This window comes from Rana temporaria, chromosome 8, assembly GCF_905171775.1.
Source record: "Rana temporaria chromosome 8, aRanTem1.1, whole genome shotgun sequence".
In the NCBI taxonomy this organism is placed as follows: domain Eukaryota; kingdom Metazoa; phylum Chordata; class Amphibia; order Anura; family Ranidae; genus Rana; species Rana temporaria.
In genome coordinates this window covers 126046751-126061319 of record NC_053496.1, presented here as the reverse complement: position 1 = coordinate 126061319, position 14569 = coordinate 126046751, and the positions used below count along the sequence as shown (strand labels likewise).

Sequence of the window (14569 nt, the reverse complement as noted above, 5' to 3'; positions counted from 1 at the left end):
CGCGACTGGTTACCAAGTCACTTAAGTGGCCCTCGGCCTTCAAAAGGTTGGACACCCCTGGTGTAGAGCAACCCAAGTGGCCTGCACAGAGCCCTGACCTCAACCCTATTAAACTGCTTGAAGTTAAATTGGTATGCTGACTGCTAGCCAAGTTTCTTTACAAATGCACTTCTGGGGAAATAGACCCAAATTCCATTAGACACACTCCACAATGTTGTTGGAAAAGTGCAGGTTGTAAGGGCCACAAAAGAGGGACAACTCCACATTATTGCCAAAGGTTTTGTAATGAAATGTCCAACTCATATAGGTGTACAATGCCATAATCCGATGTTCAAGTGCATAGGCAAGCTTAGCTACATCACTACTATCCTAAAGTAAATTAAATAATTCCTAAGAAAATTATTTTGTCTAGAGGCGCTCAACCCAGTGGATATTGTGACACTTCTTTTCTGCGACTACCTGCTCCTCCTCTTCCTCCCTCACCCCACGTCCTTCTCCCTCTATGCTATGTGTGTCTTCTCCCCCCTCCTTAGAGTGGTTGTAAACCCTTTACAACCACTTTAACCTACAGGTAAGCGTAGATTAAGGCTTTACTGTAGGTGCTTGAAATATCTCGCAGACCTGCACGGTCTGATTTTCAGAATTACAAGCTCTGGAATAGAGTGAGCCAGATGATCAGATTACTGGGCACCATAGGCGTTCTAAGGTCTCGTACAGACGAGGGGATCTCCGCCGAAAGATTCCTCCTCCGGATTTTGATCCGATGGCTTGTACACACCATCGGATCAAAATCCGCGCGGAATACATCCGTGGTGACGTGTCGCGCCGTCGCCACGACGATGACGCGGCGACGTGCGCGACGCTGGAAGGTAAGTACTTCTACGCATGCGTCGAATCATTACGACGCATGCGAGGGAGGGGAGCGGACGGATTGATCCTGTGAGTCTGTACAGACGACCGGATCAATCCGCTGGACACGATTCAAGCAGATAGATTTCTTAGCATGCTAAGAAATTTCTATCCGCTTGAAATCGATCGGCCGGACGAATCTCCGCGGATAAATATCCGCTAGGCCGTACAGACGACCGGATTTGTCCGCTGGAACTGATCCGCGGATCAATCCCAGCGGATAGATCCGGTCGTGTGTACGAGGCCTATGAGAGAGGGAACCAGATACCAAAAAAAACAGTGTTGAAAGGACACCCTAGCCTCCCTAAAAACCCCATGTTGGGACAGGAAATATCTTTAAATTGTCAAAAAGATGGTGCCACAAGAAGACTTATGGTCATCTACTGTGCTGGATTCATTTGGCTGACCACCATTGAAAAAACTTCCCAAACAAGTTGTATAATATATATATTGCAGGGCTTGCAATAATTTGCTACTGCCTTGTATCACAGGTCAATATTGTACCATTAAGAAATTGTCTGATGCTGAACTCCTGATGTAGGGCTTTAGACACATGACAGTTTATTACACTGGATTAACAACATCAAATTATTTATATGCAATTACAGGAAAAATGCTTCCCGCAGCCATAATACTCATGCTGTCAATATTTACCATGATTAATATTTGTAGGCATCTAGCAATACAGTATAGTGTACAAAGAGCAGCTTAGGCCAGAAAGGGACTGCAAATGTGTCATTTGTATATCCTAACTTACCCCCATCAAACCAGAAAATGCAGCACCTTCTATAAAAAAGAAACACCTTTGTTGGTGTCCTGTATGCTATTCATTGCCCTATGCATACTGTATGATCATGTATAGCCTAGTGGGTTATTAGCAGTTTGGTATACAAAATGTTTGTTTCTATGTGATAACAAAAGTTGCAGTATAAATTTAGAGCTGGTGAGACATTATTTTCGATGCCAAGCTAAATTTTCAATACACAACAGGGTGCGCCATTGTAGCTGCATACTTCTATTTGCGCTCAAATAAATGTAAACCCAATCACTAAAATCTCATATAAGCTTTAGTATCTTAATGTATTTTTTTTTATTATTTTCAAAATTATTTAAAAATTACCTTTCTGAAAATAATACCTAGTGATCCCGCCATGAATGTTTTTGGTTTTGGCACTTCCTTCTTTAGCAAGTCTCTGTCTCCCAGTTGTGCTCCTAATGGAGACGACAAGTGGATGCGCCACCAAACATTACACAGGCACGGCCCACTGTTGTCACCATCAGAAAACCCACACTGAGAAAAGTTTTCCAACATTCCTGTTTGACAGAAGATGGTTGTTAGTGTAGCGTCTGGCTATTTTCAGAGCCAAGCTATTGGAAATTTAGGGGAAAGTTCAGATAAATAGTGGTTCTGAACTAGTCTAATTGTTTAAATTTGGGGTCTCTGCTCTAGCTTGGCTGTGCTGTGTGATATCCTTTTGTCCAGGAACTCCCGTCACCCCCGGATGGCAGGTGGCAGCAATGGGGTCAAGTGTGTTTGAGTATCACTCCTCAGCAGCCTATCAGGAAGTTGGGCCACCTCGCTGTGCATACTGGGAAGGGGTATTTAGGGGGAAGACACCATTTCCTCGTTGTTTTTCCTCGTGTGGCACCCACCATTGGGGTAGCCATTCCACGACACCCCCCGCAAATGGCCCTCCCAGCCGGGGTGTGCGTGTGTCGCAGTGTTCCTGGTTCCGGGACCAAGTTGGCCCGGAACAATTGATCTGCTGTGCGGACCCATTGATCGACTGGGTCCGTAATCTAGAGGGAGTCCTGAGCTGTCCATCCAATTGGAGGAAGCTAACCGATGAGGAGTCTGTCTGAAGGATACCAAGCATGAGGCTGGTGTTCCAGGAGAGGCCTGTCCAACCTTTAGGAGGGTCTGTGGTAGAGACTTGATCCTAAGTTCGAGTGACACTCTGGCTGCCAGGCTGGTGAGAGAGGCCTGTCCAGATGCACTATACCCACTCTGAAGTGAAATTGTCGTTGGAAGCAGGACTGTTTCCTTAACCAGTTACACCTGAATTTGCCATTTCCTTTTCTCCTATCTCTTCACTCATTTCTACTATTATCGTTTTTACCCAGCTGGGTAATAAAAGCACAGAAAAGACATGATGTGGGCATTCCCTTTATTACAAATCTCATCAAGTACCCTAGACGGCGGAGATACAGAGGTAAGGTGCCACCCAAAACAAACCAGCAGCTCCTTCGGGGGGTAGTGCTACATTAGTTTGACTTCAATTGAGCAGGAATTGCCATAGATGGATTGAAATTTGTCCAGACTCTGCTGAACTGGCTGATTTTTGATCCGTCAATGGCCAGCTAAGTTTACATTTTAGCGTAAAGTTAATCATCAGGCTCCTTTCACATGGGTTTTCCAATCAGGTCTGATTGTCAGTTTTTCAAGCAGACCTTATCAGAAGCTCCATGCTGGTCTACGTACAGTATGTCTACTGCATCCTTTTCCATTTTCTAGACCTAAGCAGGACAGATGAGAAGTAGCCTGATGTAAACAGACATCCGGCAGCCCATAGATCCAACACAGTCCGCTGTCAAAACTGATATCTGTCCCATCTGTATAATCTGTTCACGGATCCCTACAGTACTAGTACTAAAGTAGAGGGGAAAATAAGCATGTGGCAGAATAAGAGGAGATTATCACAACCCTTTAACCACTTAAAGAGGTTGTAAAGGTAATTTATTTCCCCTAAATAGCTTCCTTTACCTTAGTGCAGTCCTCCTTCACTTACCTCATCCTTCCATTTTGCTTTTAAATGTCCTTATTTCTTCTGAGAAATCCTCACTTCCTGTTCTTCTGTCTGTAACTCCACATAGTAATGCAAGGCTTTCTCCCTGGTGTGGAGTGTCGTGCTCGCCCCCTCCCTTGGACTACAGGAGAGTCAGGACGCTCTCTACGTTGCAGATAGAGAAAGGAGCTGTGTGTTAGTGGGCGTCCTGACTCTCCTGTAGTCTAAGGGAGGGGGGCGAGCACGACACTCCACACCAGGGAGAAAGCCTCGCATTACTGTGTGGAGTTACAGACAGAAGAACAGGAAGTGAGGATTTCTCAGAAGAAATAAGGACATTTAAAAGCAAAATGGAAGGATGAGGTAAGTGAAGGAGGACTGCACTAAGGTAAAGGAAGCTATTTAGGGAAAAAAATTGTACCTTTACAACCCCTATACTATGAGAATCTAGGGCCAGATTCTCAGAGCAAGTACGCCAGCGTATCTACTGATACACCGGCATACTTTCAAATTTGCCGCGTCGTATCTTTAGTTTGAATCCTCAAACAAAGATACGACGGCTTCTGGCTTCGATCCGACAGGCGTACGGCTTTGTATGCCTTCGGATCGTAGGTGCAATACTTCGGCGACCGCTGGGTGGAGTTTGCATCGTTTTCCGCGTCTGGTATGCTAATTAGCTTTTTCCGTCGATCCACGAAGGTACGCGCGGCCATCGCATTCTCTTACGTCGTCGCTAGTCGGCTTTTCTTTATTTTTTTAGCGCAAGTCGTCCGTGAATAGGAAAAGACGTAACTCACGTCAAAGTTCAAAAAATGACGTCGGTGTGACATCATTTCGCGCAAAGCACGGCGGGAAATTTCTTTGTGAATCAAGCACTTGCCCGTAAAACTTGCGGCGGCGTAACGTAAATGCGATACGTTACGCCGCCGCAGATCTACCTGAATCTGGTCCCTAATGACCAGTCTTCAAGCCACCCAAACAGCTTTCTTGGCATTGATGTGTGGAGGGCGATATAGGTCGATGTGACACCTCCTTTTTTTCCTGAGCTGGTTACCAATAAAAAGAAAAGCATAAGATACAGTTAAATAGTTCTCCGATTATTTCAGTCTGTATGGATCACATGGAAAAATTAAAAAGTTCATTAAAATTGCTCCAGCTTTCAAGATAATGCAGGAAAAAGCAATAATAGAGGGATAATAAGACACAAATTGAAAAGCGAGAGAATGTTACAGTAAATACATTATCACTAATAATATTTCTCCTCCCTCTGGTGTATTCCGGACATAGAGTCTCATCTCACTAACAATGCCCATTAAGTGTCAGTTTCTGCAAATGAACAGCTAAATGGGTGTAAATGGGTTTGAAAGTAAAGCAAAATAATATCTGAATGACTAAGAATGTGAAATCCTACAATATTTATAGGTTTGGCTGAATATGGAAACCAGTAGGGTTTCATTCACATGGTACATATTTTGCAGCCAGCTCACACGTGTCTTTTCTCCCAATAAAGATGACTTCAGAGTTATGTGATGTGCCAGCCCAGTGGCCGCAGGCATCTCTAGAGAACACTGACAATATATTAATGTTGTGCATGTGCTATTATTTTGCGTTGTCAGTAGTCTTTGTTTAGATGTGCATTGTACAAATCTCTAAAACACTTAATGCATCATTAACCGCTTCTGTCCCAGGGCCATTTTTTCTTTCTTTCTTTTTTTTTTTTGCACACAGGGTAAAATGCACATTTTAGGTCCAAAACATTGTATATTTTCTTAAAGCAGAGATCCTGGAGAATAAAATGGCAGCAGTTACAATTTTTTATATCATGTGACAGCGCATAATAATGAAACTCATATTTGCATGTAAAAAATACATTGGGCTGGATTCAGGTAACACTTACGCCGACGTATGTGTAGATACGCCGCGTAAGTGCACAGATGCGCCGTCGTATCTATGCGCCTGAGTCTCAATGCAAAATACGCCTGAAATGTGGCTTCTTCCGACCGACGTAAGTCTCCTACGCCGTCGTATCTTGGGTGCATAGTTACGCTGGCCGCAAGGGGCGCTTCCATTGATTTACGCATCGAATATACAAATGATGAGATACGCCGATTCAAGAACGTACTTGCGCCCGTCGCATGAGTATACGCTGTTTACGTAAGGCGTACGTCCGGCGTAAAGTTAAAACACCTATAGGGAGGCGCAACCCATGCAAAGGTATGGACGACAGAACAGCCGTCGTATTTTACGTTGTTTACGTAAGTCGTACGTGAATGGGGCTGGGCGTAGGTTACGTTCAGGTCGTAGGCATTAAGCCGTCGTATCTTAGGGAGTAAATTCAACGTGATTCTGAGCATGCGCGCGCATGCGCCGTTCGTTCGGCCCATCATTTGCATGGGGTCAAGCTTCATTTAAATGGATCACGCCCACTTCCTTCCTACTTTGAATTAGGTGGGCTTACGCCGGACAATTTACGTTACGCCGGCGCAACGTTGGGAGCGAGTGCTTTGTGAATACTGTTCTTGCCTCACTGAGTTACGTTGGCGTAGCGCATATGAGATGCGCTACGCCGGTATAAAGATGCGCCGAGCTACGTGAATCCAGCCCTTTGCATTCGTTTATATTGCCCAATTTTGTTGTTAAAATAAAAGATAAGGTCACATCAAGAAAATTGTTACCAAGCATGTCAAGCCTTCAAATTGAAAAAAATGAATAATCGACTAACTTCAGTACCCCAAATTTTCTATAAGCGACACTTTAAATGCCTTTAGAGGTTTCCTATAAGAAATAATGGAAACTCAGGTGATTCGTTCCACAACCAATTATTCATAAATCCTTCAGTCTATAGTCCATATAAAAATATTATAGCAATGTGATAAGTTGTGTAACCATAAAATGTCCATCCACAAAAGGAAGCCTCCCCAAGGGGATCAGAAGCAAAAACCAGCAGGAGCTACAGAGTATAAAAGACAAGAGAGGCGCCTCTAAGTTCACACTACAGAGACATGAAATTTGGCACGAATTTGTGAGGCATCTTGAGGTAAGGTCAAGGCAACTTCGAGGCAACTTCAAGTTGCCTGCAGGACAGGCAACTTTGCCAGTGGTTAATCAAACAATAATCAGCTCTGTGGGAGGGGTTTGCCTGAAAAAACGATTTTCTCTTCCAGTAAAGTTGCTTCAGTTAAGACAGTGATCCGACTTTGACAACTCCCATTAAAATCAATGGGTACAAGTCGCCTAGAAGTAGTACAGGAACCTTTTCTGAGTGACTTCAGTGTACATTAAGACGGCTCTCATTCACTTTAAAGCAATTACTCATGTCGAGCGACTTGGGGTGACACACTTCAGATCCCAAGTCGCGGTAGTGTGAACGGGCACTAAGTGAAGCAATATGGTTACATTTAATGAAGGTACAACATTTAGCAACTCACATGGTTGATGATTAAAATAGGCACATCTAAGTATGCAGGCATCCGGGGTAAAGCAATCCACATAGACCGTCATCCTCACTGCTGGCTCTCACCAATATCAGTCTGCAATCATGACTGGGAAGACTACCCTGCAGTTGAGCGATCTGAAAGTGTGGCTTGAACCGATCGTAGAAGGGACGACATCAATGGCGGTGAGGAGACTGGTCTATGTGGACAGCTTTACACTGGATGCCTGCATATTTAGATGTGTCTGTTTTAATTATCAACCATGTGAGTTTCTAAATGTTGTACCTTCATTAAATGTAACCATATTGCTACACTAGGCACCTCTCTTCTCTTTTATACTAGGTTGTGACATGACGCTACTCTTATATCAAGACGTCGCTTGTATATCAAGTCAAAATGTATTAAAAAATGTTGCTTGTCTTGCAAAACACTCTCAAACCAAGTTACTCTAAAAAAAAACACAGTTTTACTGTATAGAGATCCATTTCATATCATTAGTATATGGTAGAACAAGTTCTCTTTCCTGCACATAGTGGAGGTACAAAAAAACCTTTTCAGATACAACTTACATGGGCCATCTGCTGGTCCATAGTTGATGAAGAAAGATCCAATGGCCATAAGCACACATGTCCTCCATGTTAGCTTGCGTAGAAGCTGGGACCGATGGACTCCCTTTTTCCTCATGGAACTAAAGGCCAAAGCCACTGATGTGCCAATGATGAAGACAAACCTAATGGAAATATTCATTTATACACATTTGTGAAATAAAGTTGTCATATTTTATCAGGGCAGGTAAATTACCGGTTCTATGCTGAAATAAAGAGATACAGTACCTCCTACCCTTTGAAGGATCTACTGAGGTCATATTATAGTTCTAATGAACAAATGCAAATATTTATTCAGATGCTGCTCATAAGCCTGTAGGTTTTTCATACCCTGATGCCGCATACACACGATCATTTTTCGGCATGAAAAAAAAACGTTTTTCGGCATGTAGAAAAAACAAAGTTTGCCCACACACCATCGTTTTTAAAAAATGCTCTAGAAAAGCGCGGTGACGTACAACACGTATGACGGCACTATAAAGAGGAAGTTCCATGCAGATGACGCCACCCCTGGGGCTGCTTTAGCTGATTCCGTGTTAGTAAAAGACGATTTGCGCTTTTCTGTCTCTGTTTCAGAACCCGAAAAATGATGTGAAGCGCACACACGATCATTTTAAATGACATTTTTTTAAAACAACGTTTTTTTCATGCCGAAAAATGATCGTGTGTACGCGGCATGATCCTCTCCACATAAAATACAGTATTATCTACTGTACATATGATAGAAAGTATTATAAGAAGCTTTCTTCAACATTTGCATATGGAAAAAAACATATATTTTTTGTTTCAATATGTTTAAACTATTTCGATATTCTTGTTATAATAGTATCTGAATACTATTAGTATATAAAAAAAATTAGAATTCTTGTCAGTTTTTTGTAATTAAAGACCTTAAGAAAAAAAAAACTGATTTATTTTCACAGTTGAACGTTTTGACATACAATGGATATAAAAAGTCTACACACCCCTGTTAAAATGTCAGGTTTCTGTGATGTAAAAAATGAGACAAAGATAAATAATTTTATAATGTTTTCCACCTTTAGAGCCCATTCACACAGGGGTGACAGCCACCTGACAAGTCGCATCACGCTCTGTTCAATAGAACCGTTCTAATAGGAGCGACGCAGGTTCTTGTATGACTTTTGGGGGCGACTCGGGGCAACTTGCAGTGACTTCTATACAGAAGTCATTTTGCAAGTCGCCTCTGAATTCGTCTTCAGGTTGCCTTGCCGAGTCGCCCCAATAAATGTGACCAATAAACTGTACAACTTCGTTGAACAAGAAATTGAAATCTTTTAGGTGGAGGGAAGTAAACATAAGAAAATTAAATAATATGGTTGCATAAGTGTGCACACCCTTAAACTAATCCTTTGTTGAAGCATCTATTGATTTTATTACAGCACTCAGTATTACAGTACTCAGTATTTTTGGGTATGAGTTTATCAGCATGGCGCATCTTGGCTTGGCAAATTTTGTCCACTCTTCTTTGCAAAAACACTCAAAATCTGTCAGATTGGGAGGGCATCTACTGTGCACAGCCCTCTTCAGATCACCCCACAGATTTTCATTTGGATTTAGGTCTGGGCTCTGGCTGGGCCATTCTAAAATTAATCTTCTTCTGGTGAAACCTTTTTCTTTATTGATTTAGATGTATTCTTTGGGTCGTTGTTATTCTGAAGGATGAATTTCTCTTCATATTCAGATTTCTAGCATAAGCCTGAAGGCTTTGTGCCAATATTGACTGGTATTTGGAACTGGTATTTGGTATTTGGAACTGTTCATAATTCCCTCTACCTTGACTAAGGCCCTTGTTCCAGTTAAAGAAAAACAGCCCCAAAGCATGATGCTGCCACCACCATGTTTCACAGTGGGTATGGTGTTCTTTTAGTGATGTGCAGTGTTGTTTTTGCACCAAACATATCTTTTGGAATTAGGGCCCAAAAGTTCTACCTTGGTGTCATCAGACCATAACACATTTTCGCACATGCTTCTGGGAGACTTCAGATGTGTTTTTGCAAACCCCCCCTTATAAAAACAATTTGCGGTTGTGGTGCAATATACTGGACCACATGGTTCTTGTTTAGTTGAATGTGATGGTTGTATGTACGATATCACCAGATGTTGAATCACTATATACCTTCACATCAGCTGTCGTGCTTGTGGATTTGATGGTCACATCCATTAACTGATGTTTACCACTATCTGTGGTGGATTCCTCACATGTGTGCTTTTTAGCTGCACTTTTACTTCAGAAGGCATTTTCAGGATATTTCCTGTGGACTGTTTTTCTCTCTATGGTCTATCATATTATTTAGTTCATGTTTAAGCGCTGCACCTTTATCCCCTTTATTTACTTTGTTGACCTTTCATCAATAATGTGAGAGAAGCTAAACTTAGTGATTTACCAATGAAATTTTTACTAAGCGCAGCAGATACAAATTATTTTAAGACATGCATATTAGCCAATGTTTCATCCCTTCAAAGACCATACAAGTACAGAAAAATACCTGTTGATCTGCGCGAAAAGAATTCCGCTCTTACGTCCAGTTGTAGGGTGACAACACTGGGTGCACAAATATGCTGTGTGTTGTCAGCCCACAACTAGACCCAAGAGCAGAGTAATTTTCTCACAGATCAACAGATATTTTTCTATCACTCCCTCTCTTAGATCTCTACAGAAAAAAGTCTAATCATTCTGTAGTTAAAGTGAAGGTTCCCCCATAAAAAACATTTTAAGATTAGATTCATGCTCAGTTTGTCTAGGGGAATTGGCTAGTTTTTTTAAAAACGAAGCAGTACTTACCGTTTTAGAGAGCGATCTTCTCCGCCGCTTCCGGGTATGGTCTTCTGGTCTGGGCGTTCCTTCTTGATTGACAGGCTTCTGACAGGCTTCTGACGGTCGCATCTATCGCGTCACGATTTTCCGAAAAGTAGCCGAACGTCGGTGCGCAGGCTCCGTATAGAGCCGCACCGACGTTCGGCTTCTTTCGGCTACTCGTGACGCGATAGATGCGACTGTCGGAAGCCTGTCGGAAGCCTGTCAATCAAGAAGGAACGCCCAGTCCCGAAGACCATACCCGGAAGCGGCGGAGAAGATCGCTCTCTAAAACTAACTAACACTTTAAATAAAAATAAAAACTAGGATGTCTAAACAGGATCTTTAAAGCGTATCTCCACTTTTGTTGAGAAAAAAACATTCCCCTCTGGGTGATCTATGTACATTGCAAGGATTATAACAAACTTTGTTGCAGATTGCTAGCTTTTGTTATTCTGAAAAAATCTCTGTGTGCTTGTTTGTGACTCTGTACTAAGTGGGTCTAATGGGAGTGGCTTCATAATTAACTGTCAGGTGTGCAGCTACAGGGCACTAATGAGGAAATCTGCTGGGCCTGCATCTCTTTAGACGGGTTCCTATTGAAAGTATCTCTCAAAAAATGAATTTCTTTGTTGCAGGGGATACCTAAAATCTTATCTTAGACCCCCTTCACACTGAAGCGTTTTTACAGTGTTTCAGCATTAAAAATAGCGCTATTAAAACGCTCATAAAATGCTCTCCATGCATCTCAATGGACCATTTCACACTAAGTCCTGCAAGCAGCATCTTTGGAGCAGCTTTTGGGCGCTGAAAAAAACGCTCCAAAAACGCCCCTCTCCATTGAAATGAATTGAAAGCGCTGTAAAAACGCCTTACCCTTTTACACTGAGGCGTTGCACTGGCGGGGCGTTGAGAAAAGTCCTGCAAGCAGCATCTTTGGAGCAGCTTTTGGGCGCTGAAAAAAACACTCCAAAAACACCCCTCTCCATTGAAATTAATTGAAAGTGCTGTAAAAACGCCTTGCCCTTTCACACTGAGGCACTGCAAAAACGCCCTAAAATGTTAGGGTCTTAGTGGTGCTTTACCAGCACATTGGGATTGCAGATGAGGCTTCGCTCGAAAAACGCTCGAAAAACGCCCCAGTGTGAAAGGGGCCTTAGTGCAGACTTCTGGGAAAATTGGTGAGCCAATCACACAAGCAGGAAATTATGTTTCTGGGGAGTGGTCAGTACACACTCTGTGTACAGAAAACTCCAGGTAGCCATATTGCAATGTATTCTCAGAAAATTACAGAGGCTGCATATTGAAAAGGAAAGTTAATTTTTAATAACATTCAATTACAAAATGATTCATGTCGCAATCATATGCATTATATTATTATTATTATTATTTTTTTGCTATTTTTTTTCCCCTACGAAAGTGTAGTTACCCTTTAAGGTAACACAGGAACTGTGCAGAGGACACAGGACAGCTCTGAAATTGGCACTTGCATTTGCAACAAATGTATTAAAATGCTTTCAATGGTAAATTGTTAGGGTTTATATACACTTAAAAATAATCCCCGGTCACCCTGCTACTATTGTGTCTTTTTCAGGCACTTCCTGTTTTTAAGTATCAAAGTTCTGTTACTGTCACTCAGTCGTGTTTTTGAATTGTCACCCTGTCACAGGGGGGCAATTATAGACTACAAGTCAGGGCCGGGACAAGGGGTGGGCAGGAGGGGAGGCTGTCCTGGGCACTGTGGTAACATGTGAGGTGGAGGGGCACCACAAGGAGATTAGGGGGGAGGGGATTTGTGTTTAGAAGGAGAATGCAGGTGGTGGCGGGGGGTAAGAATTGTGCTAGAAGTGGTGATTTGGGGGGATTTGGGTTGGGAGGGGAAGCTGATTTATACTAGGAGGAGGGATTTGAGGGGTTTGTGCTATAAAAGTAAAACAATAGAGGGGAAATATTTTATGCAGGGGGGGGGATTATGCTAGTAGGGATGATTGGGGGGTATTTGCGCTATGAGTGGAAATTTGTGCTGGATTGTGATATTATGGGGGATTTGGGGAGGGGATTTTGTGCTGAAAGGGGGATTTGGAGTGGGGGGGGAGAGGATTTGCTTGGAGGGAAAATTTGAGGGGTGTGGAGGATTTGTGTTATGAGGGGGAATTTTTTTTTGGGGGGGTGGAATTCATGCTGGGACATCTGGGAAGAGAGAGGATTTGAGCCGGAGAGGATGGTGGGGCAAAGATTTAGACTGGGAGGGGAGGTTTCAGCAGGGAGGCAGATTTGCGCTGGGAGGAGGGGGAATTTATACTTAGGGAGTGAGCGTTTTTTTTGGGGGGGGGGCAGGGGTGAGATTTTCGATGACACATAATGCTTATACATCTTGAGGGAATTGGGGGGCGCAATTTGGCATGTTCGCCCTGGGCTCTAGATGACTTTGTCCCAGCACTGCTACAAGTGGCCATTTCAACACACTACATAGGTGTGGTCTGTTGTTTTTACAGTAAAAACCCACCCTCAGAAATGCTATATAGCCATGCAACACACTCATAGTACTCATGACTGGTATACTCATACATACTAACCAACACTAAGCAAGTTACCAGTGCTCTCCTGAATGTCATATTGACAAGAGATCAATATCAATTTGTTCTATTTGTACTAACCATTATAATTTAATTTATTCCAATTATCATAACCTTTTGAATATTGAACTTTCTGGGGACTAACAACCATCAAGCGCTTAAGTCGACCAACAATTCATGCATGGTCCATAAATATCCACCCCCATTTATCCATCCCTCCAACCTCCTGTCCTCCATCAAGCTAGTGTTCAGCCCCATCATTATATATTGACACCCTATTGACATATGCAGAGTGGGGACTATACCGTCCCCCCTCATTCTACATTTAGATTTCTGCATTCAAATTTCATTAATTTCTTCCATGAGTATCAACACTTGATCGGTCTGAACACAACGTGTCCGGATCACTTTCCTTGTTAAATGTTTGTCCATGTCCTGTCCTTAATTTTTGCGTATAATTGTATATTCTTAATGGGTAGCCACGTTATTTTTCTGGCCACCGCCTTACCTTTCATGTAACTTGCATTATTTAACGCCTACTTTTATATTTTTGATACTAATAAATTAATTCAAACGTATCCTTGCCTTCACATATTGATCACCACAGTGTTGCTCATAGTAATCCCTTTAAGCCCAAGCTGGCTGACTTCCTCCCTTTTCTCCAATTCCCCCATTTCTTTTCCCCCCCCCTACCTCTTTCCATCCTATTTTTTGTGATAACACACTCATAGGTGTGGTCTGTTGTTTTTACAGTTAAAAAAGCCCACCCTGAGAAATGCCATACAGCCATGCTTTGGGTATAGGTATGCAGGAAGTAGCTGCAAAGAGGCACGGGAGATCAGTAACTATGGAATACAAGAAAGGTGAAAATAATTATTAAACAAAGAAATAATTTTTTTTTTTTGTTTTTTTTTGTTTTTTTATGATACACAGTGGTGTATCATAAACATTTACTTAAATATAAAACTTGTAAAGGTCTGTATGACCATTTTAGTACTCCGGGTCTAGTATCTTCTTGTAACGGAAATTAATAAGAGGAATTGATGAGCCCTTCTAACCTTAATAGAATGTTTAATTTTCCATATTCCCTGTAGTTTTTTTTCCCTGCTAATGCCACATTATACTGCCTTATGGATTACGGTACATCACAAAGACAGAGAGAAGCAGAAAAGAAATGCCTGCATCATGTAGGACAGATCCATATCATATACATATCTGTACTAAGTACATGGCATGCCAGATGATGTTAAATGCCTCTAAATTACATAGATGTAAGCAACTTTCTAAACTGGCAGCCCTGTCCCTATAATGTGTGTCTGGATGTTAATGGATTGTAAAGTGGGTAATAATTTTCCTACCGACCCGTTCAATCAACGGCAATCACATTATTGACTTAATGCTGTTTATTGTATAACCGCAATCACACAGAAAGGGCTCATCTCTT

The 14569-nt window shown here is 42.2% G+C and overlaps 1 protein-coding gene across 1 annotated transcript in view; it reads right to left on the bottom strand.

The window, feature by feature from the left end:
* LOC120910441 (heparan-alpha-glucosaminide N-acetyltransferase-like) overlaps positions 1-14569 on the bottom strand; it is a 468708-nt gene that overhangs the window by 227780 nt on the left and 226359 nt on the right. Inside the window, exon 12 of the mRNA XM_040322198.1 lies at positions 7699-7859. Coding sequence (XP_040178132.1) covers positions 7699-7859 — 161 coding nt within the window. The remainder of the gene's footprint in view (positions 1-7698; positions 7860-14569) is intronic.